Here is a 25,429-nt window from a genome sequence, read left to right as displayed (position 1 = left end):
TTCACCTTCCAGTACCTATCATTGATCGTTCTCCTGGCTCCACCACCTATTCTCTTCAAACCTTCCTTCTCTCCGTTAGATAAGATCAATGTCCCTATTGACCGCAATGCATCTAATCTTATTACCTTACTTACATCATCATTTGACCCTCCTCACCCTCCCATGTGGTCTTTATTCTCGGTTGTGATATTTCTGACTGTACCACGTGTGCATTCCCTCCAGCTGAGCATCATCTTTATTTCACCATATCCCTCACTCCTTTGCCGCCATCAGAAAGCATCATTTTGAGTTTATTTGCACTAGAAGTTTTCTTTACAAAGTGTTGTGTTGGGGGCTATTGATCAGGTTTATACCCAATGTTTTTACTAGTAAGACGCAGCTAGTTAATGCACTATTCTCTTTCCTATAGGCTATGACCCAGACCAAACATGTAGTGCACCCCCCCCCCCCCCCCCCCCCCATCTTCTGCTCTAGCCCCTGTTCCTCTGGTGGTCACTACACACCTTCACAGATCCACATTCCAGCCTTGGCATACCAAGTGCACCCAGATACCTGCAACACTATTGAAGAACTGCCGAGAAGCGCTTCTTATCAGATTATCACTGACATATAAAAGAACAATGCTTTTACTCGCTGCGTCTTACTAGTACATTGCCCTTTACTATGTTCTCAAAAACAGACTTCCACCATTTCAAATGTAGGCTCTCAACGTATGTAATGGGCCCCATACATCAGCAATCACAATTTATGGATTTCCAGATATAGGGATTTTTTGGCCAGATAAATGGATTTTACAATCTATCTGACTTTGCCCACACATTACAGATTTATTTCAGTGATCGGCAGATTTTTCGGTACTTATGTAATATCTGGACTCCCGTTTTTCTTATGAGACCGCGTCCCCTCGCGGGGCTCGCTGCGCTCACCACGCTTCGGGCACGGTGGCTCGCTGCGCTCGCCACACTATATAAAATCAACTCCATGCGTAGTTGGATAGTAGGGGTATGAAAAAATGGGGTGCATTTAACATGGTAGTCCAGATAATACATAAGTACCGATTTTTCCATCTAAAGATTGCATCTTCATATCTGGAAATTGCCCATTCGATTGTCATTTCAGCTGTTCATAATGACGACGAATTGGGAATGCCCACACATATGAAAAAGATCCACAGATAATACCAAATTATTAAGCATGTTTAAAAATCTGATTAAGCAATTGATTGGCGATTTTGATTGGGATTGCCAAAAGGGGGAGCCCACACATCTAAAATTAATTGTGGCAATCATCTCCATATCTGAAAATTGTCACAATTAATTGCTGATGTATGGGGCCCTTAAGATTGGGCTGAGAATCTGTTCTTGGGGCCTCTTCTATTTTCCATTTACACATCCTCTGCGTGTACTCATCAGATCCCCTGGTCTCCAATATCATATCTATGCTGATGATACAAAGATTCACCTTTTCCCTCTGTCCTCGCTCATATCTGCAATGGTCTATCTACAACCTCTTCCTGAATCCAAACACTTTCTTCAGCTTAACATTTCCAAGGTTGAGCTGGTCATGTTCTCACACTCAGCTGACACAGGTTCCTTATCTATTGCCAGCACCACTGTCTCCTGGAGTAATTACACTCATGTAGCATCCCTAACCACATATTCAGTATCTTTGTACAGTCCTGTCCTTTCCATCTCAGAGATATCTCCAGTGTCAGACCCCCTCACCCTGGAGGTAACGACAACCCTCATCCACTTACAGAAATATCTCCAGTGTCAGACCCCCTCACCCTGGAGGTAACGACGACCCTCACCCACTTACTGGCCATCTCTAGTCTGGACAATTGTAACTTGTTCCAACTTTGTAAGACATATGAAGGTCTCCCACTATTCTCAGAATAGTTTCCAGCCCTGCTTGTGCGGGTGCCGATTTCTCACCTTCATTCATCTCGCAGTCACATCTCCCATCTCTTCACAATCTTCTGATCTGAGGGCCCACAGCAATACGCTCTTGATGCTTGGGATCACTGATCCGGGGGAAATGTCTTAAGTATAAAAATCCAGTTGAGAATTTTATCTATCGCTGATAAGGTTCTCAGAAGTCCAAGCTTGATGTAGAAGATGCACTTTATCAGGAGATCGGATCACAGCATTCTTCTTATCTTATAAAAGTTATATTTTGGCCAATCTATGTTACCTATGAGACTGCAAACTCAGCCTTTGCTTGTGTACTGCTCTAGTGCTGGAGGTACAGTGCCTTAAGCAGAAATGTTAACGTTTTGTTTTAAGAAACAGTTGGTAGAGGCATTACCCTGGGATTTCTGTGTATAGGTCATTGGTACAACCTCATCTAGAGTACTGTGTTCAGTTCTGGAGGCCATATCTCCAGAAGGATGTAAATACATTAGAGACTGTACAAAGAAGGGCAACTAAAATGGTGCATGGCCTACATCACAAAACGTACCAGGAAAGACTAAAAGATCTTAATATGTATACTTTAGAGCAGAGAAGGGAAAGGGGGGACATGATAGAAACTTTCACATATATCAAGGGTTATAACAAGGTACAGGTGGGAGACATTATTCACAGGAAGAGGAGCAACAGAACACGAGGACATGCACTGAAACTAGAGGGAGGAAGATTCAGGGGAAATGTGAGGAAGAATTACTTCACAGAAAGAGTAGTAGATAAGTGGAATAACCTCCCATCAGAGGTGGTAGACGCAAATACAGTAGTACAATGTAAACATGCTTGGGATAGGCATATTGATATCCTTACAAAGAAATAAGGATCAAATATGGTCTGAGGAAATATGTTTCAAAAAGGAGCAGACTAGATGGGCCAAGTGGTTCTTATCTGCCGTCAAATTGCTGTTGACAGTTTATTACAGAAACCCCTTTCAATATGAATGTGGATCACAGTGATGGGAGTAACCGCACTTTAAAAAAAAAAAAAAAAAAAAAAAAAAAAACACCAAAAAACAGAAACCATCTTTCTTATAGAAAAACATAAAAATATGTAGGTAGGAATAAGTCACACAAATACTGTTAATTGTATCAAGAGGTCAGCAGCTGAAACCAGATTTGAGAGAGGGGGGTGGTGAATTACCGTCAGTGACCAATAGCGGCCATTTAACAGACCAAATAACTCCTCTGTGTGCTAAAACAGTGGTTCTCAACCTCGGTCCTCAAGGACCCAAAACAGTGCACGTTTTCCAGGACACCTGCCAGGTACACTCGTTATTCATTGAAACATTTTAAAAGATCCACAGGTGGAGCTGATTATTTCACCTGTGAAAGACCTGGAAAACGTGCACTGTTGAGAACCACTGTGCTAAAATATGTCAGAATAGAAAGTGAAAGCTATTTTTGCAGGGACATTAATCTGTTTCAAACTTGATGTATATGAAGAGAGGAAGAAAGAGACAGAGATTGGAGGTAGGAGCGGATAGGCACTAGGGTTGGGGTGGAGGGTTTGTGGGCTAAAGACTGTCACATCTCAAAGTAAAAACGGTCACTGTTTAAAGTGAAAGTACATGGCAGGAGCCGTCATTTTGATGGGCTTTTAACTAGTATAAAACATTATTCCAAATCTGCGGAAAATTAAATATGTTGAATATCAGTCTTTTCATGGAGAACGGAGCTAAATTCCCAATTATTAGAACATACCGCATGATGATAACACAACACTCGCTCCTTACACACATTGTCACCATTTCACAAGCAGCAGACTCCCAGCCACGAGACCCATCCCCCATCATTGGGACTACGTAGCAACAGAACGTAAATGTAAAAGGCACAGAATAAAACGCTCATCGGAAATCCAGGCGTCATGTGCGGAGAACAACAGGCGTCATGTGCGGAGTACAACAGGCGTCATGTGCGGAGTACAACAGGCGTCATGTGCGGAGAACAACAGGCGTCATGTGCGGAGAACAACAGGCGTCATGTGCGGAGAACAACAGGCGTCATGTGCGGAGAACAACAGGCGTCATGTGCGGAGAACAATGTGGAACATCCTTTAATGCAGGTACAGGAACCAGCCCCTACGTGAGTCCGTACAGCAGAAACCATCTGTTACTTGGTGGTATCTGAATTCCTAATCACAAAACATAAAATATAGATAGAGCTAAAACCGTGGCGAATGCAGAAGGTCAGCGGCTCCCCCTGGCCCTCACCCACCACACACTGGAGCTGACCCAATGTTTCTCGCTGGCCGCTGTGCCAACCACCTCAAGGCTTCTTCATCTTCTTCACGGACGAACAGCTGGAGGCAGATTCCCGGCGCTTTCGCTGTGTGGAGAATACACAGAAACATTAATACACAGATAAAGGAAAAGAACTACAAAAAACCCATAGAGGGCTGCTGTCAGTACATAAATCATTGGACAGGTGTAATAAACCGGTCCCCCTTATAGCAATACAAACGTATTTCTAATTAAAATGCTTTTTTGTTCTGTAGAAAACCTCCCAACGTTACACAAAACACAGTTTTAGTGTAGTCCAAAAGGTTATATGTGTATTGCGCTGTAGTATTACCCGTGCGCAATTTGTCAGTCACATTTGTTATTACAGGCATTTTGTCTGTCCATACCACAGGTATGGGTGTGGCTTTAGGCCCCCCCCCCCCCCCCTCAGCAGAAACAGCCAATAGGGTGGCTGTGTACTGTAAGTATCAGTGCTATAGGCCACAGATAGTGTTCATTCTAGCACCCGCTATCTTTGAAAACCCATGCGGTTCCTCTTCCCTGCCTGGGGAGTCACTGTCTGCTGTAGTGCTTCTAGCACAGTGTGGTCTGTATATCAGCACTGATATGCAAACCAGACCTGTGCTAGGAACACCATAGCAGACAGCAACATCCCAGGCAGGGAACAGGAACTGCATGGGTTTTCAAGGATGGCGGGTGCTAGAATGAACACTAGCCACAGATCATTACAGCTCATTTCCCAGACTAGTACCCCGTATACTACAGCTGAGCGCTCATATCTGACCTGACACTAGGGGGCGAGAGAATGGGTCTCTATTATTTATGGCACAGTATTGAAGTAACGCTTCACTTTTGGGTAGAAGAATGTCCGGGTAACTATTTATTTTCCTGATTCAATCGTCTCCATGTACATTTTGGCCAACCGCACTAATGCCGGTTTGTTAAAAACCCTTCCCCACAGGTTGACTTGTATTGTGTAGGCGTGGGGGGTAGGAAAAATGGTCCCAAATTCCATAAAGTGGCTGAGGAACGATCAGCTCATTAGTAGACGTCAGGAAATGGTTTGCGTTCCCCAGCCGTCAGGGCATCTGGACTAATATAATGTATGTAAATACGATCTTCATTTCCCTCTGCTCATTAACAGGGAAATATAAAGGAATTATGTCCCTCACTCATTCCTGGACACCAGTCCTCCGTCATATTCATAAGATGTGAAAGAAAATCACATTCATTTTTCAAATGTGTCATCTGATCAAATTTATCTTCCATGTAAGACTTGGTATGAGCCCCCTCGGCAAAATGTCTACAACCCCCCTCCCACCCTCATACAGTAACCCCCTGCAGGGATGTAACCCATTATCGGACATGGAAACCGTAAACTCCGAACCAATCAACTACTTAGAACATCTGCATTTATGTATAGCCGTGAAGGCTGGACGTTCTAAGAGAGATGAGTGTAGTCATTGCAACAGCGCCCCACGCTGGCCGCTATGGCAATCAGAGACGGGCACATTAGTCTATCATGGCTGCAGTGCTTGAACCTGGCGTCCGTATTACTAATCAGAGATGCCCTATTGGAGGCACGTAAACCGATCAACGCGGTTTTAATACTTTCCACAATAACCAAGCAAATCTGCATCGATCGAAGTGATCACAGGGTTGTGTTAGTAGTCATTCACGTCTTGGGAAATGTGTGTGTGTGTGTGTTTTTGTCCCTTTTTTATTCATACATTCTACCTCCATCCACAATGAAAGCGAGAGCATTGATCTTAACAATGTAACTTCCAGGTTTCAAATCAGCTGAACAAAACAAGGAGCCGACGCGAGTGCAGCTGGGGAAAGCTTAAAAGTCGTCTAATTCTGACTCACAGCCGCAGACTTCATAGAACGCGGGGTCTTTTTCTTTTGCCCATTAGTGGGACGACTTCTAAGAGCGGGAACAAAGGCCTGCGTTGTGAGGCATTCTGGGACAGCCAACTCATTAGGGACGGATGACTGGAGTGAGAGTTTACAGAATCAAACGCTGTTCTAATCTAGAGTATCTGGCCGAACTTCAGCATGGAACTAATCTGCTCCGAGCTGGGCTTTGTCTGTACAAGACCTTCAGTCTCCCTCAAGGGGTCACTTAGACTCGGGGGAAGCTAGTGAAAGTGAGGCAGAGCCATCAGGGACAGGATTCATGTATTACCCCACTCCCTGTACATGATGTACCCAATGCAGTGCATTGTGGGAGGAAACAGACGCCTCAGTGTTGTGTCCTGTAAATCCTGTGCAACCCTTATTATAGGACAACCAGGCAATATCTCCGCAGTCAGAGCAGCACAGTAATCCAGTCTTCAGAGGAGAATATGTGGATTTGGAGGGAAAAAAACAACATTTCTAGTTTGATGGACATTAAGGGGTTCTTTGAAGGTGAGAGGTTGCTATAGGCAACCAACCAGAATCTACTTATTTATTTCTATACTAGCTAGAATCTAATTGGTTGCCCACAGCAACATCCAGTCTTCAATAGAACTTTGTAAAGAAACCCCTAAATTTCTGGTTAAAAAAACCCCCATTAATTGGGCAATGTACCAGCAGCCTCAGGGGTCAGGCCTTCTGACTTATTGTGCAGATAAATGTCACAGAGCGCCACCTACAGGTGAGAATGTGGTTGATACCTCCCAATGGTACAAAAATGATCATATTAAAAGTTGTTTGTACCTACTGTCGCGGGTTGGAGATTTCAGCCAACATGTACCAAGCGAGTTCTATAAGAGAAATAAATCTGTCTCTCCTACAGTACCCTCTCTCTATAATATAACTGGGCAGACCACCAGGACCGAGGTTTGTTGTCACTCTATTGTGACAATGTTGTTGTGCTCCGCAGAGGAGTTAACCCACATGGCAGCCAAACATTAATAAATATGTTTGTAAAACATCTCTCCAACAGAGCGAGTCAAGAAGTGAGCCGATTCCAAAGGAATACAGAAAACTGGCTAATATAATGAATGACCCATTATAAGAAGGGAGAACTGCAATGGAACTGAGGCAATTAAAGGGTGCAGGGGACGCCCTCTATACCAGAGTCCTGGAATGTAAGAACCCCCAGAGTTAAGTTTCCCATATTAAAATAAAAGAACAATCACTTGGCTGCGGCCTCAGAGAAATGAGTGAGTGACGTTATCATCGCACAATCCGAGGCCGCGCTACGGAGGATCAGGCAGCAGAATGCATAACTTGGATGAAAGAGCAGATGGGGGGGGGGGGGAGATTCTAGTTCCGGCCCCTATTTTCCCTACGGGCCCCTGTGCGATTTCTGTTCCAAGGTAGTGTAAAATGGCCACAGTGTGAATGCATCTGACCTTTTGTCTTGGACTAATCTAATTGTGTCGTCTTTGTGTAATCAGCCGGTAAAGGTCAGTGCTGTATTTAACATGGGCCTCCTTTAGGTAATGAATTTGCCTTGCAGTAAATTAACTTGATTATACTTCTCTGAAATATGTCAAAGACCAGGTCATATTAACCGTGAGCTGACTGCGCGGCTCATGCAGGTAACAGCGCTCTCACCGGTCACATAACAGGCAGCATCTCCGGTACCGGTTCTAGGAGATACCTGCACATATTCTACGTGTCCCTACACAAGTAACATCTCTCCTACATACCCAGCAAGTCAGTTCACAGAGTCCAGTCTGACGTTCGCTGTACGACAGTCGCAGGTAACACGTCTCCCATGCGCTGTACGCCACAGCCAAACCGTGTCCAGGGTGCTGTACACCACAGCTGCAGGTAACACGGCTCCCGTGCGCTGTACGCCACAGCTAACACGCCTACGGTGGGCTGTATGCCACAGCTGCAGGTAACAAGTCTTCCGTGCGCTGTACGCCACAGCCGCAGGTAACAAGTCTCCCGTGCGCTGTACGCCACAGCTAACAAGTCTCCCGTGCGCTGTACGACACAGCCGCAGGAAACACGGCTCCCAATCGCTGTATGCCACAGCTAACACGCCTACAGTGGGCTGTACGCCACAGCTGCAGGTAACAAGTCTCCCGTGCGCTGTACGCCACAGCCGCAGGTAACAAGTCTCCCGTGCGCTGTACGCCACAGCCGCAGGTAACACGGCTCCCGTGCGCTGTACGCCACAGCCGCAGGTAACACGGCTCCCGTGCGCTGTTCGACACAGCCGCAGGTAACACGGCTCCCGTGCGCTGTACGACACAGCCTCAGGTAACACGGCTCCCTGCGCTGTACGACACAGCCGCTGGTAACACGTCTCCCGTGCACTGTACGACACAGCCGCAGGTAACAAGTCTCCCGTGCGCTGTACGCCACAGCCGCAGGTAACACGGCTCCCGTGCGCTGTACGACACAGCCTCAGGTAACACGGCTCCCTGCGCTATACGACACAGCCGCTGGTAACACGGCTCCCGTGCACTGTACGACACAGCCGCAGGTAACAAGTCTCCCGTGCGCTGTACGCCACAGCCGCAGGTAACACGGCTCCCGTGCGCTGTACGACACAGCCTCAGGTAACACGGCTCCCTGCGCTGTACGACACAGCCGCTGGTAACACGTCTCCCGTGCACTGTACGACACAGCCGCAGGTAACAAGTCTCCCGTGCGCTGTACGCCACAGCCGCAGGTAACAAGTCTCCCGTGCGCTGTACGCCACAGCTAACAAGTCTCCCGTGCGCTGTACGACACAGCCGCAGGTAACACGGCTCCCAATCGCTGTACGCCACAGCTAACACGCCTACAGTGGGCTGTACGCCACAGCTGCAGGTAACAAGTCTCCCGTGCGCTGTACGCCACAGCCGCAGGTAACAAGTCTCCCGTGCGCTGTACGCCACAGCCGCAGGTAACACGGCTCCCGTGCGCTGTTCGACACAGCCGCAGGTAACACGGCTCCCGTGCGCTGTACGACACAGCCTCAGGTAACACGGCTCCCTGCGCTGTACGACACAGCCGCTGGTAACACGTCTCCCGTGCACTGTACGACACAGCCGCAGGTAACAAGTCTCCCGTGCGCTGTACGCCACAGCCGCAGGTAACACGGCTCCCGTGCGCTGTACGACACAGCCTCAGGTAACACGGCTCCCTGCGCTGTACGACACAGCCGCTGGTAACACGGCTCCCGTGCACTGTACGACACAGCCGCAGGTAACAAGTCTCCCGTGCGCTGTACGCCACAGCCGCAGGTAACACGGCTCCCGTGCGCTGTACGACACAGCCTCAGGTAACACGGCTCCCTGCGCTGTACGACACAGCCGCTGGTAACACGTCTCCCGTGCACTGTACGACACAGCCGCAGGTAACAAGTCTCCCGTGCGCTGTACGCCACAGCCGCAGGTAACACGGCTCCCGTGCGCTGTACGACACAGCCTCAGGTAACACGGCTCCCTGCGCTGTACGACACAGCCGCTGGTAACACGGCTCCCGTGCACTGTACGACACAGCCGCAGGTAACAAGTCTCCCGTGCACTGTACGCCACAGCCGCAGGTAACACGGCTCCCGTGCGCTGTACGCCACAGCCGCAGGTAACACGGCTCCCGTGCGCTGTACGACACAGCCTCAGGTAACACGGCTCCCTGCGCTGTACGACACAGCCGCTGGTAACACGGCTCCCGTGCACTGTACGACACAGCCGCAGGTAACAAGTCTCCCGTGCACTGTACGCCACAGCCGCAGGTAACACGGCTCCCGTGCGCTGTACGACACAGCCTCAGGTAACACGGCTCCCTGCGCTGTACGACACAGCCGCTGGTAACACGGCTCCCGTGCACTGTACGCCACAGCCGCAGGTAACAAGTCTCCCGTGCGCTGTACGCCACAGCCGCAGGTAACACGGCTCCCGTGCGCTGTACGACACAGCCTCAGGTAACACGGCTCCCTGCGCTGTACGACACAGCCGCTGGTAACACGGCTCCCGTGCACTGTACGACACAGCCGCAGGTAACAAGTCTCCCGTGCACTGTACGCCACAGCCGCAGGTAACACGGCTCCCGTGCGCTGTACGACACAGCCGCAGGTAACACGGCTCCCGTGCGCTGTACGACACAGCCTCAGGTAACACGGCTCCCGCGCGCTGTACGACACAGCCTCAGGTAACACGGCTCCCTGCGCTGTACGACACAGCCGCTGGTAACACGGCTCCCGTGCACTGTACGACACAGCCGCAGGTAACAAGTCTCCCGTGCACTGTACGCCACAGCCGCAGGTAACACGTGCGCTGTACGACACAGCCGCAGGTAACACGGCTCCCGTGCGCTGTACGACACAGCCTCAGGTAACACGGCTCCCGCGCGCTGTACGACACAGCCTCAGGTAACACGGCTCCCTGCGCTGTACGACACAGCCGCTGGTAACACGTCTCCCGTGCACTGTACGACACAGCACAGGTAACACGTCAGCAGCAAGCGCTCCCTTTCTGAGAACAGACTTTCTCTGCTTCACATGCAAAGTAATTCATTTCCATTCCAAAGGAAATATTGATCACATGATGTAACCGCCACGTTACAGACGACTGTCCTGAGGCAACGCTGCAGGTATAAACCTTTGCCCCAATCAATAGGGGCAAATTTTCGGTCAGCCAACATCAGGCCGCGAGGTGACAAGCCACTTTACAGAAGTATTACTTCAAAATTTTCTTATCAAGCTGACTCATCTGAACGAATGCGAACAATGCGAGGGAGCGTTCTGGAGGGCTGACCACACTGAGGAGACACCTGGGGGGGCTGTATTTCCCATCAGACACCAGATAAGAGCCGGGAAGTCACCCAGATCCCCGTGGCACCTCTGCAGGGGACAGATAAGACTCCTGTAAATCACAATATATTCTGCATTTCTGTATAAAGTAGGGAGCACATTATCAGCCTGACACATCACAGCCCCTCTCTACGTATAGTAGAAGAGTATATACAGTAGTAAGCGGCTTAGGCGGCTGTCAGCGAGATGTGGATTATCTGCAGGCATGTCAGCTTACCAGGGTAATTATTATTTCTGTGAGGCCTGGGGGCAAAGGGTCCATGTGGTCTCTGGCTTTACATTACTATTACATGCTTGTGCGGTGATAACTTATAAGACAGAATACATTACATACCAGGGATGTCCTTGTATGTCGCCAACTAATTACAGACTTACACAGTAGTGATACCAAGGAAATAGAAGGGCGAAGATAGGGACACGTGGGGGGAGCCCCACATTCTGCGAGTGCTACAGTATATCACTCATGTTCATTCTAGCACCCTGCAGCTTTGAAATCCTGTGCAGTTCCTCTTCCCTGCCTGGGCTGTCGCTCTCTGCTGTGCTGCTTCTAGCACAGTGTGGTCTGCATAGCAATACTGAAATAAGACCACACTGTGCTAGTGCCACCATAGCATAGCGCTACACCTAAGGCAGGGAAGAGGAACGGTACGGGTGCTAGAATGAACACTATGTTCAGTATATTGGGTACACCCCGGTGGTTCTGCCCGCTGTCATGCCCTTGTTATGGGCGGCTGATGACTATTCTGTGCCATAAACCTGACCAGTGAATGCGGATTGTGCAGGTGGAGTAACGGAATCAGATATATCGGTGGTTTCTATTGGTTGGACGAGTAGGGGAAACTGGAAAGTCTGGCTGGACTCCCATTATGTTACCCAGCTGGAGTTACCTCTAGGAAGCAAGTCTTAGGGGTGCCGGACAGGGTCCCGACAGTCATTTACCCGACGTGGGGATCCCGACTGTTAAAACACCGTCAGACGGGTTCCCGACGGCCGTCAGCTATTCTCCCTCATGGGGGTCCACGACCCCCATAGAGGGAGAATAGAATAGGTGGTGAGCGTAGCAAGCCACCGTGCCCGCAGCGTTGACAAGAGCAGCAAGCCCGCAAGGGGCTTTGTTGCGCTCCGCCATGCTGTCTGAGTCCGGCCAGTCGGGAACCCGATGTCGGGCTAATGACCGTTAGCCCGACTGTTGGACCCCTGTACCACACCCAGTCTTAGGGCCAGAGGTATCAAGCTTCAAAAAGTGATAAAATGGAGAGTGATGAACAGCCAGCCAATCAGCTCCTACCTGTCATATTTCAAACCCAGCCTGCCCTAGAAGTTGCATGTAATTCTCAGTATCTGTGCTCAGTATGTACAGTATGGATGTAACTGTACAGTACCACCTCCTGCCCTGTAAGTTGCATGTAATTCTCAGTATCTATGCTCAGTATGTACAGTATGGATGTGTAACTGCACAGTACCACCTCCTGCCCTGTAAGTTGCATGTAATTCTCAGTATCTATGCTCAGTATGTACAGTATGGATGTGTAACTGCACAGTACCACCTCCTGCCCTAGAAGTTGCATGTAATTCTCAATATCTGTGCTCAGTATGTACAGTATGGATGTGTAACTGCACAGTACCACCTCCTGCCCTAGAAGTTGCATGTAATTCTCAGTATCTATGCTTAGTATGTACAGTATGGATGTGTAACTGCACAGTACCACCTCCTGCCCTAGAAGTTGCATGTAATTCTCAATATCTGTGCTCAGTATGTACAGTATGGATGTGTAACTGCACAGTACCACCTCCTGTCCTAGAAGTTGCATGTAATTCTCAGTATCTGTGCTTAGTATGTACAGTATGGATGTGTAACTGCACAGTACCACCTCCTGCCCTAGAAGTTGCATGTAATTCTCAGTATCTGTGCTTAGTATGTACAGTATGGATGTGTAACTGCACAGTACCACCTCCTGCCCTAGAAGTTGCATGTAATTCTCAGTCTCTGTGCTCAGTATGTACAGTATGGATGTGTAACTGCACAGTACCACCTCCTGCCCTAGAAGTTGCACGTAATTCTCAGTATCTATGCTCAGTATGTACAGTATGGATGTGTAACTGCACAGTACCACCTCCTGCCCTAGAAGTTGCATGTAATTCTCAGTATCTGTGCTCAGTATGTACAGTATGGATGTGTAACTGCACAGTACCACCTCCTGCCCTAGAAGTTGCATGTAATTCTCAGTCTCTGTGCTCAGTATGTACAGTATGGATGTAACTGCACAGTACCACCTCCTGCCCTAGAAGTTGCACGTAATTCTCAGTATCTATGCTCAGTATGTACAGTATGGATGTGTAACTGCACAGTACCACCTCCTGCCCTAGAAGTTGCATGTAATTCTCAGTATCTATGCTTAGTATGTACAGTATGGATGTGTAACTGCACAGTACCACCTCCTGCCCTAGAAGTTGCATGTAATTCTCAGTCTCTGTGCTCAGTATGTACAGTATGGATGTGTAACTGCACAGTACCACCTCCTGCCCTAGAAGTTGCGTGTAATTCTCAGTATCTATGCTCAGTATGTACAGTATGGATGTGTAACTGCACAGTACCACCTCCTGCCCTAGAAGTTGCATGTAATTCTCAGTATCTATGCTTAGTATGTACAGTATGGATGTGTAACTGCACAGTACCACCTCCTGCCCTATAAGTTGCATGTAATTCTCAGTATCTATGCTTAGTATGTACAGTATGGATGTGTAACTGCACAGTACCACCTCCTGCCCTAGAAGTTGCATGTAATTCTCAGTCTCTGTGCTCAGTATGTACAGTATGGATGTGTAACTGCACAGTACCACCTCCTGCCCTAGAAGTTGCATGTAATTCTCAGTATCTGTGCTTAGTATGTACAGTATGGATGTGTAACTGCACAGTACCACCTCCTGCCCTAGAAGTTGCATGTAATTCTCAGTCTCTGTGCTCAGTATGTACAGTATGGATGTGTAACTGCACAGTACCACCTCCTGCCCTAGAAGTTGCATGTAATTCTCAGTCTCTGTGCTCAGTATGTACAGTATGGATGTGTAACTGCACAGTACCACCTCCTGCCCTAGAAGTTGCACGTAATTCTCAGTATCTATGCTCAGTATGTACAGTATGGATGTGTAACTGCACAGTACCACCTCCTGCCCTAGAAGTTGCATGTAATTCTCAGTATCTATGCTTAGTATGTAAAGTATGGATGTGTAACTGCACAGTACCACCTCCTGCCCTAGAAGTTGCATGTCATTTTCAGTATCTATGCTTCATCTCTAAGGGCCTGACTCAGACCTGTTTTCACTGGTCCAAATTCGGCCGTTGGGCGATTTTTGATACAGTGTTCATGTGCATGGCCCTGGGTCCTGCTAAAATGTCTCATCGGAGGCCCTTCGCACAATGATTGACAGGGAGCGGGCGTGTGGGGGTGGGAACCGGCCGTTGTATGGGAGTGCCATGAGTAATGGTGGGCGTTCCTGCTAGGGGAGGGTCTGTGACATCAGCAGCAGGCCCCAGGAGCCTGTTTTAATTGCAGCATTAGGACAACAGTCACTAGTTGAACACATGAAATTAGTCGACGTGGTTATTAGGTCGACACAAGCATTAGGTCAGCATGAGTTTTTCATGTTTTTTTTTTTTTTTTTTAAGGTGGTTTTTCACACTTCTATCTGAATGGGCATAGACTGGGATGCCGTACACCTATACGGTCTCCATGTCGACTTAAGTTGACAGACGCACAAAAAGAAAGAAAAACACACATGAGAAACTCATGTCAACCTTTTTCATGTTGAGCTAATGCTTGTGTCGACCTTATGACCATGTCAATCTAATGCATGTAGACCTACTACATGTGTCGACCAAGTGACTGTCAACCTATAGTGGTCGACCTAATGACTTTTGGCCTAAGTTCTACTGACCCTGTGACCCATACGCACTGCTGGGGACCCTGCTCCTCCCACTATATAACTCTCAGTCTGTGGCTTCCTGCTGTCTCTATTCCACCCCTCACATCATGTCACTGCCCCTGTCACATGCAGCCCTGTCCTCACTGACACATCCCTCATCTCCTGATATACTCTGTACTGCTGGGGGACAGTGCTCCTCCCACTATATAATGCTCAGTCTGTGGCTTCCTGCTGCCTCCATTCCCCTCCTCACATCATGTCACTGCCCCTGTCACATGCAGCCCTGTCCTTACTGACACATCCCTCATCTCCTGACATACTCTGTGCTGCTGGGGACCTTGCTCCTCCCACTATATAACTCCCAGTCTGTGGCACCCTGCAGCCTCCATTCCCACCCTCACACCATGTCACTGGTACATCACTCATCTCCTGACATACTCTGTGCTGCTGGGGACCCTGCTCCTCCCACTATATAACTCTCAGTCTGTGGCTTCCTGCTGCTCGTATTCCCCTCATCACATCATGTTACTGCCCCGGTCACATGCAGCCCTGTCCTCACTGACACATCTCTCATCTCCTGATATACTCTGTGCTGCTGGGGACCCTGCTCCTCCCACTATATAACTCCCAGTCTGACACCCTGCAGCCTCCATTCCCACCCTCACACCATGTCACTGACACATCACTCATATCCTGACATACTCTGTGCTGCTGAGGACCCTGCTCCTCCCAGTATATAACTCGCAGTCTGTGGCTTCCTAAGAAGTTATCTGATTGTATTACAGTTGTAGTTATCGTGAGCCCCACCTCTTTCACCAAGGAAAGCGCATTGCTCCACTCACCGAGTTAGGCGTCAGAGGGGCTCCTACAACATCGATGATCGGATCTTTCACTTCCAGCTTGATTTCCTCTGTGCTGACAGCTGCCTGAATATCTGCGCTCGATACTTCCACCGGTAAAGCCACGCCGGTGATTCCAGTTTTGGACAAGGCTTCGAAGCGATGGCGCAGCATTTGCAGCTCGTACTCGCAGTTGGAGTAGGCCTGTTTCAGTTCATAGACCAGCACCAGATCACTGCGCAGCTCGTTGAACATCTGCACGATCTCCTCCGTCGGCATCGGGTTTAAATCTACGGAGAATAAATGGAAAGAAAAAAAATCTCTTCTTTATTACCTACATCACAGACCCCGATGCCACAGTTCTCGGTCCGCTATCTCTTGTGACGGAATTCCTGTGTCTCACATGTACAACGCCTTACCCAGAAAACCCTGCTGTTATGGTTATCACAGTCACTGTGAGGAGCACTGCTATGTGCAGACACACAAGGCTCATGGTGATAGCAGGAATTCGTACACAACGTGGCAGCTTCCACTAAGAGTAGGTCACAGGTCACCCTTACATGTTCTCCTTTCCCCAACTATCTGTGCCTCTACCCAGCAGTTATGTCCATGTCTCTGCCACAGGGGAGTTATCAGACGTGATCGCGGCTGTGCAGTAGTGCAACTACGTATAACGTACGGAGCGTGTAGTGCAAGGCCAAACAGCTTCAAAATTCAGAGATTTATCTATTTGCAAGCCGTTCGGCAAATTGATTGACAGGAAGCCACCATTTGTGGGTGTGGCCCGGCCAATTTCTGGGCGTGTTAGGTAAAATGCAGACAAGCGTATTCAGGGAGTGTCTGTGACATCAGCTCCGGCCTGGATCAGCCTGATCCTATCGCATAGTTGTGGAAGGGTCACGTTTAGTCGACAGGTCATAGGTCACCATGCATATTTCACATTTTTTTCTTCTAAAACAGGTGTTTTTACATTCTGTACTATCCCAGTGGACATAGAGGGAGTATATAATAGTGTGCCGAGCGTAGCCCGAAACATGGGGAGCGTGGCGAGCCATGCCAAGGGACGTGGTACACATTTTCCTTGTACTGACCTTTCGACTCAGTCAACCTAAGCCATGTTGACCTTTTTAATGTGTCGACCGATGGCCTGTTGACCAAAACGGATGACCGTCAACCTTCTTAAAGTCGGCCCTGTGACCCATGTCCGACTGCACAGACTGGAACAATCCTTAGATGGAGAGAGAGCTGCGTATGGCTCTGCAGCTGGCCACCAATCACTGAGATTCTCACAAGCCATTGGCAGACTTGCACAGGGGGCGGGGTTTCACTCTGTCTGGGCCGAGGCTATCTGATCGCAGGGCTCTGCTAAATCTCCCATCAGTGATCAGGTCTGAATAAGGCCCGGTAACAAGTATAGCATACATACAGAATACAGCACTTTGGGCCTTATTCTAGTTCACTCTGACAAAATCCTTGTGCACTGCAGGTGGGGCAGATGTTACTTGTGCAGAGAGAATTAGATTTGGGTGGGGTTTTACTTCAAAGTGAGATCTATATTGCAGTGTAAAAATAAAGCAGCCAGTATTTACCCTGCACAGAAACAAAATAACTCACCCAAAACGAATTCTCTCTGCACATGTTACATCTGCCCCACCTGCAGTGCACATGGTTTTGTCCATCTAAGAAGGATTTTGTCAGAAAGAGTGAACTAGAATAAGGCCCAAAGTGCAGATCTAGAATGAATCTATATAATACAGCAGACTATAATACTTTCACGGGGAAGGGGGGGGGCGGGACACACACACAAAATATAAGACATTGGTTTAACGCCAGATGTTATTTTTAATACCCTGTGTATACGGCTCTCTCTAAACTCTCTGTATTAGTGAGATAATAATACAGAAAACAGTCCATTGGGACTACAAAAGAGCGCTCTCTGTGGATTTTATTCCCCTGCTTCCCCCCACCCCCCCCCCCCTCCTATTTTTTTTTCTAAACTCACCTACTCCGAGTTCCGATAGCATCTGATCCAGAGCTTTAATCTTCTTCTGTCCAACTGAGCCGGGGAGTTTCATCTGCAAATACAAAGGTAGAACGGAGCCACACAGCTCTCGGTCAGGCCTCACTCGCAGATTCCTAGTTCAAAAGGTAGACGGATCTCTTTTTATATCGCTCAGAAAAGCACCGGCAGAATGAAAAGAGACAGAAAAAGAAAGGTAGGGGAGAGAGAGAGAGCAAAAGGAAGCGGAGCCTGGGACGGTGGGCTCACGGATTTCGGGGAAGGGTCTGCGTGCATCTCATTGTAAAGCTTCTGCCGTGGGCCTAGCACAAATCCCATTTTGTAGCTGTCTGCTGTAACCAAAAGGGCTAACAAAGAGAACGGGGGGGGATAGAGATCACCTTTCTGCCTTCCTGCCGAGGGATGAAGATGAAAAGGTTTCAGTTACAGGATGTCTCGCACACAATGGCCCAGTTTGATGCCGTGTTCCTATTTAGCAGAGTTTTATCATTCTTCTAGGGTAAGACGATGCTCCCTCTCTCTCTATCGCTTGCCGGCGGCACCCCTGAGCAGTGGGGATTCATTTATCAGGTGATATAACAAAGAGGCGAGAAGTTACACTGAACACAGAAGTGGGGCCGAAAGCCCACAAAAGACAGGAGCAAGGAGTAAGTCAGCAGAGCAGAAAGCTGCGGGGGCCCGGCGCGCAGAACGAATTACAGGTACTCATTAAAAAATAGGAAGTAAAAATAGGATCACTTAACAGACACTTGTTACCTATTGAATTGCACGGCGGAAGATCACAACCAACTCCGCAGCCTAAATTTCCGCAGCATCACAAGGCCACAGAGGAGGCAGCCGAATCTCAGCTTCAGCACCTATTTAGGACGCCTCTCCGGCCCTTTGATTCTAACAATGCTCAGTGGACTAGCTCGGTGTGAATAATTAGACAAGTAGTAAACGGCCACTAACCAAACGACTGTTACTGGGCTATTTAAATGCTGGCGGCTCCCGTATCAGTGAAGTCGTTCGCATGCAGCTTGGATGCAGGAAGTGTCTGGCTGGTAATTACAGGATGCTACATGGCCCGGCTGCCACTGTGACAGATACAGAGCGATATATGCCCGTCGCTGCCTGGTGTGGGCGCCCCTGGCTGACAGTACCGGGGAGCCACTGCCCTCTTATTCCTCTTGCTAATAAAGGGGGTTACGGGTATGGGACTTTAAAAAAAAAAAATCTGGTATATTTTTAATTAACACAGATTACTTTAATCAGACAGTGGAACAGAATAAAAAGATTCATACTGACAGCAGCGACAGGACAGAATGGTGTGCCGTCATCCTTACAGGTAGCACACATCATTATTATATACATACACACACGCGCCACAGTCTATAAATCTATAGGCAATATGGGAAAACTCATAAAAGAGAAAAATTATATATATATATATATATATATATATATATATATATATATATATATATATATATATATATATCTCTTATATATTTGGCTACATCTGTCACTCAAAGTGTGTCTGAAGCTGTAACGCTGGGTGGAGCCTCTGACTCACATGACTGGCTCACATGACAGAGAACCAGCCCACCCTCTGCCTCTCCATGTTACACAGCAAAGACACAGCTACTCACCAGACAAACCAGGTGAGCGCCCCACACCTCCATACCTCCCAACATGACCCTCTCCAGGAGGGACAGAATGCTCTGTTTGTGGACTTCCATCTTAATATATGATTGTCATCACCTGTTTTAAACAGGGTAATTGATAAGAAAGGTGTTTAAGCACAGGTGATGGTAATCCATAAATTAAGAAGAAAGTCCAGAAACAGAGCAATGTATCCCTCCTGGAGAGGGTCATGTTGGGAGGTATGCACCTCCCCCCCCCCCCCCCTCCATTCACGGCAACCCCACGATTAAATGGCACATGTAAAACACTGACATGGCTATGGTCGACAATGAAAAAGGTTGACATGAGTTTTTGAAGATTTATTTTTCACTTTTTCAATGTTTTCATATTCATTCTCATGTGTCGACATGGACACCAATGAAGTGCCACACTTATGTCAACATTTACATGTTGATTTTACATCTATGTTGATTTTTTCTTGTGGCGATTCGCAGCATCCCCCGGCGACCCCCCTCCCGCGATTCGCAGCACACTCCCCGCAATTCGCGGCGACTCCCGCGATTTGCGGCCCCACCCCGTGACACCCCGCGACCCCCCCTCCCACGATTTGCGCCAACCCCCCGGGCCCCCCCTCCCGCGGTTCGCGGTACCCCCCACCCCCCGCAACCCCCCCCCTACCGCGATTCCCCCCCCCCCTGACCCCCCCTCCTGTCATTGCGGCAAACCCCCCGCCCCCGCGACTCACCCTCCCACGATTCACTGCAACCCCCCGCGTCCCCCCTCCCATGATTCGCGGCACCCACACCCCCCCGCGACCCCCCCTCCCGCAATTCACGGCATCCACCCACGACCCCTCCTCCCGTGATTCGCGGACACCCCTCACCTCCTCCCTCCCCCTCACCCCCGCTCGCGATTCACGGCAACCCCAGGATTAAATGGCACATGCAAAACACTGCACGGCTATGGTCGACAATGAAAAAGGTTGACATGAGTTTTTGAAGAATTTTTTTTTTTCATATTCATTCTCATGTGTTGACATGGACACCAATGAAGTGCCACACTTATGTCAACATTTACATGTGTTGACCTTTCTGTGTTGATTTTTTCAACCTACACATCATCAACCAATTCTTTGTATAATATAGAACACCTGTTCTGTTTTACTGTAGGTGTTTTAAGTCAGATCTTTTACTGCTACTATTACTGTTAATGTAAATGCATTCTGAATGACAGCAACATCCTACCATCCTTCTACAAGAATATATAACCAACTAGGTGATTCATCGCGCCCCGTGCCCCCCTCTCCCGCAATTCACGGAACCCCCGCGCACCCCCCCTCCCACGATTCACCCCCCCTCCCGCAATTCACGCCCCCTCCCACGCTTTGCAGACCCCCGCCCTCTCCCGTGATTCGCGGACACCTGCGCCCCCTCCCTCCCTTGATTCACGGCACCCCCCGCGCCCCTCCCACAATTCACGGCACCCCTAAGCCCCTCTTTAGTCCCCCGTATACTCACACACCCCTATCACTACCCAGCTTCCTGCTCTCCTGAACCGTAACTTCCATCACTGGGGAGACGCTGACGCTGTGTTGCCCACATACCCCTATCATGCCTCATAGCCCAGCCTCCTGCTCTCATAGACACTAACTCCCACCCAGTAGGAGGAGACACTGACTCAGGGCCACCATCCTGTACTCCTGTACAGCCACACTGGACCCTCACCCACTGGCAGAATCTGCACAGTATCTCCCACCCTCCTCTTTAGTCCCCCTTATGCCCACACACCCCTATCACTACCCATCCTCCTGTTTTCCTGTGTTGTGACCTCCGCCAGTGGGGAGCCGCTGACTCAAAAACACCCTGCTATACTATTGCACACACACACACCTAAACAACATGCACACACAGCCCCCCCCCCCCCACACCCACAAATGTCACTGTACCATCCACACTATCAATGTACATCTTACTCTGTAACCGCTTTTTAATTAAACAAAACAATACACACCCCCTTCCACATCATATGCTCTCTATTTAACACATTTCACCTATAACTCAAGTTGCAAAACAGGCATCTGTCATACAATTCTAACCATCTTTCTCATATACAAATGTTCACAAATTAAGGGGGCGCAGCCCCTTACGACGGTGTGAAGAGCGCCCGTAGGGCGCGATGAATCCCCTAGTATATATATATATATATATAAAATCTGTGCAGGGGTCCGGCACTGTAAGCCACCTCTTAGCGTACTGGGAAGTCTTGGCCCGGGTGCCCGTTCATCCAGAGTGTCACTCTGGTACATGCATGTCACGAATAGAAAGAACGTCACTCCCAGCTCTTTAAAATTGCAAAAGACTTTATGTGTCTGTGCTGCCAACGGCGTTTCGAGCCTGTGGCTCGTCTTCAGGACAGTAACCTGAAGACGAGCCACAGGCTCGAAACGCCGTTGGCAGCACAGACACATAAAGTCTTTTGCAATTTTAAAGAGCTGGGAGTGACGTTCTTTCTATTCGTGACATATATATATATATATATATATATATATATATATATATATATATATATATATATATATATATATATATATATATATATATATATATATATACACACACACACACACACACACACACACACACACAGGTTGAGTATCCCTTATCCAAAATGCTCGGGACAACGAGCAATTTGGATAAGGGATTTTTTGGCATTTTGGAATATATTTCTTTTCCATACTTACCTGGTCCCCTGGTGGAGCCCCCCCAATGGTCCACCGGCATCCTTCAGGATCCTCTTCAGCGGCATCTCCAGTCCCAGGAGTGCACTGAGTGAGTGTGCACTCGCGCAATGCATCCCTGGGACCAGAGATGCCGCTGAAGAGGATGCCGCCGTGGACATCGAGGTAAGTATGAAAAATGAGGTGAAGGTGCGGAACTCGGGCAAATAAAGCGAGCAATGTGGGACATATAACATTTCAGTTGACAAATTATTTTGTAAGCAATTGTCTGATGGGTGAAATCTGTAATCTGAGCATTTGTAGATTTTCCAAAACAGCATTTTTATTCTATTTACCAAATAAATTTGTCAGTATATAAAACTGCCAGACATAACAAATCGGACTTGCACAACACCTGCTGACCCCCGTGACCAATACATTAAGCACTGATCAAACCTGGGGACCCCTGCATAATAAACACGCCTCCTGACAGGTGGAAGGACGTGCGTATTGGTATATAAGGGTGCCACTCATATAATGTACACTACTTATAGCTTCTCCGCTTCATTCTGTTCCCAGTGCTTCCTCAGCCACCGAGTACACTGTCCACGGTACACCCAGCTGCAGGTCTACGCCCGCCCCTCCTCCACGCCTCTATCAGACAGCACCAACCCGCTTGCAAAGAAAATCCATGTGACTGCTGTTCGCTAAACGTTCACAATAAAAATCACAAAAACTTTATTTACACATATTGTAACGAACGCGCGGAACCATTGACTGCTACGACGGACATAGATAAGGAGGTGCAGAAAATGACGCCATACGGATGTAGATTGTGTACATCCAGGTTTATTGGGAGAGGAAACACCAGGCCCTCCGTACATAGGACTTTTTTTTTTCCTCCGCCCTCTAAATATAATCAATTAATCTTTTCACTAATTTATCTTTCCGCGCGCTGCTCTCTCTTCCGCGCGGAGAGACTTCATTGGCTCTTGGGAGCCAGAGTATATTTTAATTTTACCATCATTAAGAAAATGTCCTGATTTATGCGGCTGCTGTCAGACTAATATCTTTAAAATTTAGCTGGCTGCGGCGATTCATCTTAAAGAGTGATGAAGCTTGATTGCTCCCTATGCAGAATGTATTATGAGTAAATGAGCAGGTCTATTACTCACAGAGCACTGATAATCTGTTAGGTAAGCTCCGTTAGCCAAACACATTTAGAGGTGGCGTCACACGGGGTGACCGCGCTGCCCAAGTGCCAGGGAGATAGCAGCAGAAAAGGATTAACCCTCACATGGCCAGTGTTCAGAGCGATTATATCGCAAAGCCAGGTGATCAGCGGTATCGGCCTTTAAAAGTTCCATAAACTCAACGCACTCGTGCATATTATTCGCCCAGGATTAGGTTCCAGGTCTACAGCTAAGAGGACGATCTCTCCAGCGTTGTAACAAGAGGGGACGATGTATCCAAGCATGGTACCAACCACTATCTAACTATGCAAGGGTGATAAGGAGAGATAAACGTGCAGCCAATGAGCTCCTTACTGACTTTTTTCAAACACAGCCTGTAACATGGCAGTTAGGATGTGATTGGCTGGATGTTTATCTCTCCTTATCACCCTTGCATTTATCATACATCTGCCCCACAGCCTGTAACGAGTTCAGTCTGATTTATCTACAGTCAAAATACCGACCGCCATTGGCCGATGGTAAAAATGCAGACAAGATCAAAATACCGACATGGTCAAAATACTGACAACCAAGATGCCAACAGGGTCAAAATGCCAGCATTTAAATGTCAACAGGTCAAAAAGTAGACATGATTTAAAAAAAAAAAATCTGGTCTATATTGACATAGGTCGACGTGGACACCGTGTAAGTGTACAGCGTCCCCTCGCATGGCCTGCTCCTCTCGCCATGCTTCGGGCACGGAACCTCACTGCGCTTGGCACACAATTATATTCCCCAACCACATCCACCGGGTTGGTAAAGTATGAACAAGACGGTTTAAAAAAACAAAAAACCTATGTTAACTTTTTGACCTGTCAGCATTTTTGACCATGCCAGCATAATGAATGTTGATATTTTGAAAGTGTCAGTATTTTGACCGCAGGTAAATTGACTGCATCCCCCTGTCACACAGCAGTAAGAAGAACTTACATAAAGTACCAACAACCAGCTCCTAACTGTCATTTTACAGGCTGCGTTTATAAAAATTGAGTTGATTGGCTGGTACTTTATCTCCGTCGTTATATCATCTCCAAGGCTTAGAACATAGACCCCACTATCTCTCTCCAAGTATTGATAAATCCCCCCTGAAACACTAAAATGATGCAACTTTATGACTGGGAGGGGGGGGGGGGGGGGGAACTATTGGACATGTACATCTACAGTAGAAATAGGTCACATTTAAAAGATCTAGAAGGGACTCGATAAACAACATGACCTGAGGTCCGAGTTTGAGAACCTGTGATCTAGTAAATAAGAACTCGTTCTCAGTCAGGGTCCCTACAATCCTGCCACGTCTCTGTAGAATTATCAGTGGACCCTACCAATGACACCCCCCTAACATCCCCACTCGGAGGACACCCCCACACTATGGGGGCGATGGAGGGGGCCTCTGTCACAGGAACTGATTAGCTGGCTTTTATTTCCCCTTATATGATTTTGTTTAAGGTTAATAATATACTTTGGCCGCTTTCCAACACTTGACATCTTCTCCCCGTGGTCCTGAAGAGGAGTCTAACTTGCTGCATAATTACACACACGTCTCCCCTGATTTAGGGACTACAGCTCCCCCGGCCCTGCAATAAACTAGTACCTAAACTGCAGGAGCACCGCTCACACAGGAGAAACATAAATACAGGGGGGGGGGATCTCTACAACAATAATCTCCAATCATTAGGAGACCGGCACTGTGTGCGGCGTTTAGGGGAGGGAACCCTAAATGGGGATGCTGTCCAATTTATAATAAAAGGGGGTCAACGCACATATTATAATGCTGCCTATGTATAATGAGGGGTGGACGCCCATATTATAAGGCTACCTATGTATAATGAAGGGTGGACACCCATATTATAATGCTGCCTATGTATAATGAGGGGTGGACACCCATATTATAATGCTGCCTATGTATAATGAGGGGTGGACACACATATTATAATGCTGCCTATGTATAATGAAGGGTGGACACCCATAGTATAATGCTGCCTATGTATAATGAAGGGTGGACACCCATATTATATTGCTGCCTATGTATAATGAGGGGTGGACACCCATATTATAATGCTGCCTATGTATAATGAAGGGTGGACGCCCATATTATATTGCTGCCTATGTATAATGAAGGGTGAA

The 25,429-nt window shown here is 48.0% G+C and overlaps 1 protein-coding gene across 4 annotated transcripts in view; it reads right to left on the bottom strand.

The window, feature by feature from the left end:
• Window positions 1-3,991: 3,991 nt before the first annotated feature.
• DMAP1 (DNA methyltransferase 1 associated protein 1) overlaps window positions 3,992-25,429 on the bottom strand; it is a 68,657-nt gene continuing 47,219 nt past the window's right edge. For all 4 annotated transcript variants that reach the window (XM_083157461.1, XM_083157460.1, XM_083157463.1 and 1 more), the window contains exons 9-11: window positions 17,714-17,786; window positions 15,715-16,001; window positions 3,992-4,288 (exon numbers count right to left, since the gene is read on the bottom strand). In XM_083157461.1, the coding sequence (XP_083013587.1) occupies window positions 4,229-4,288; window positions 15,715-16,001; window positions 17,714-17,786 (420 nt within the window). In that variant the 3' untranslated portion in view covers window positions 3,992-4,228. The remainder of the gene's footprint in view (window positions 4,289-15,714; window positions 16,002-17,713; window positions 17,787-25,429) is intronic.

This window comes from Crinia signifera, chromosome 8 (genome assembly GCF_055691185.1).
Source record: "Crinia signifera chromosome 8, ASM5569118v1, whole genome shotgun sequence".
NCBI lineage: Eukaryota > Metazoa > Chordata > Amphibia > Anura > Myobatrachidae > Crinia > Crinia signifera.
The sequence above is the reverse complement of the archived record's forward strand: the minus strand, read 5'-3'. Positions and strand labels throughout refer to the sequence as shown.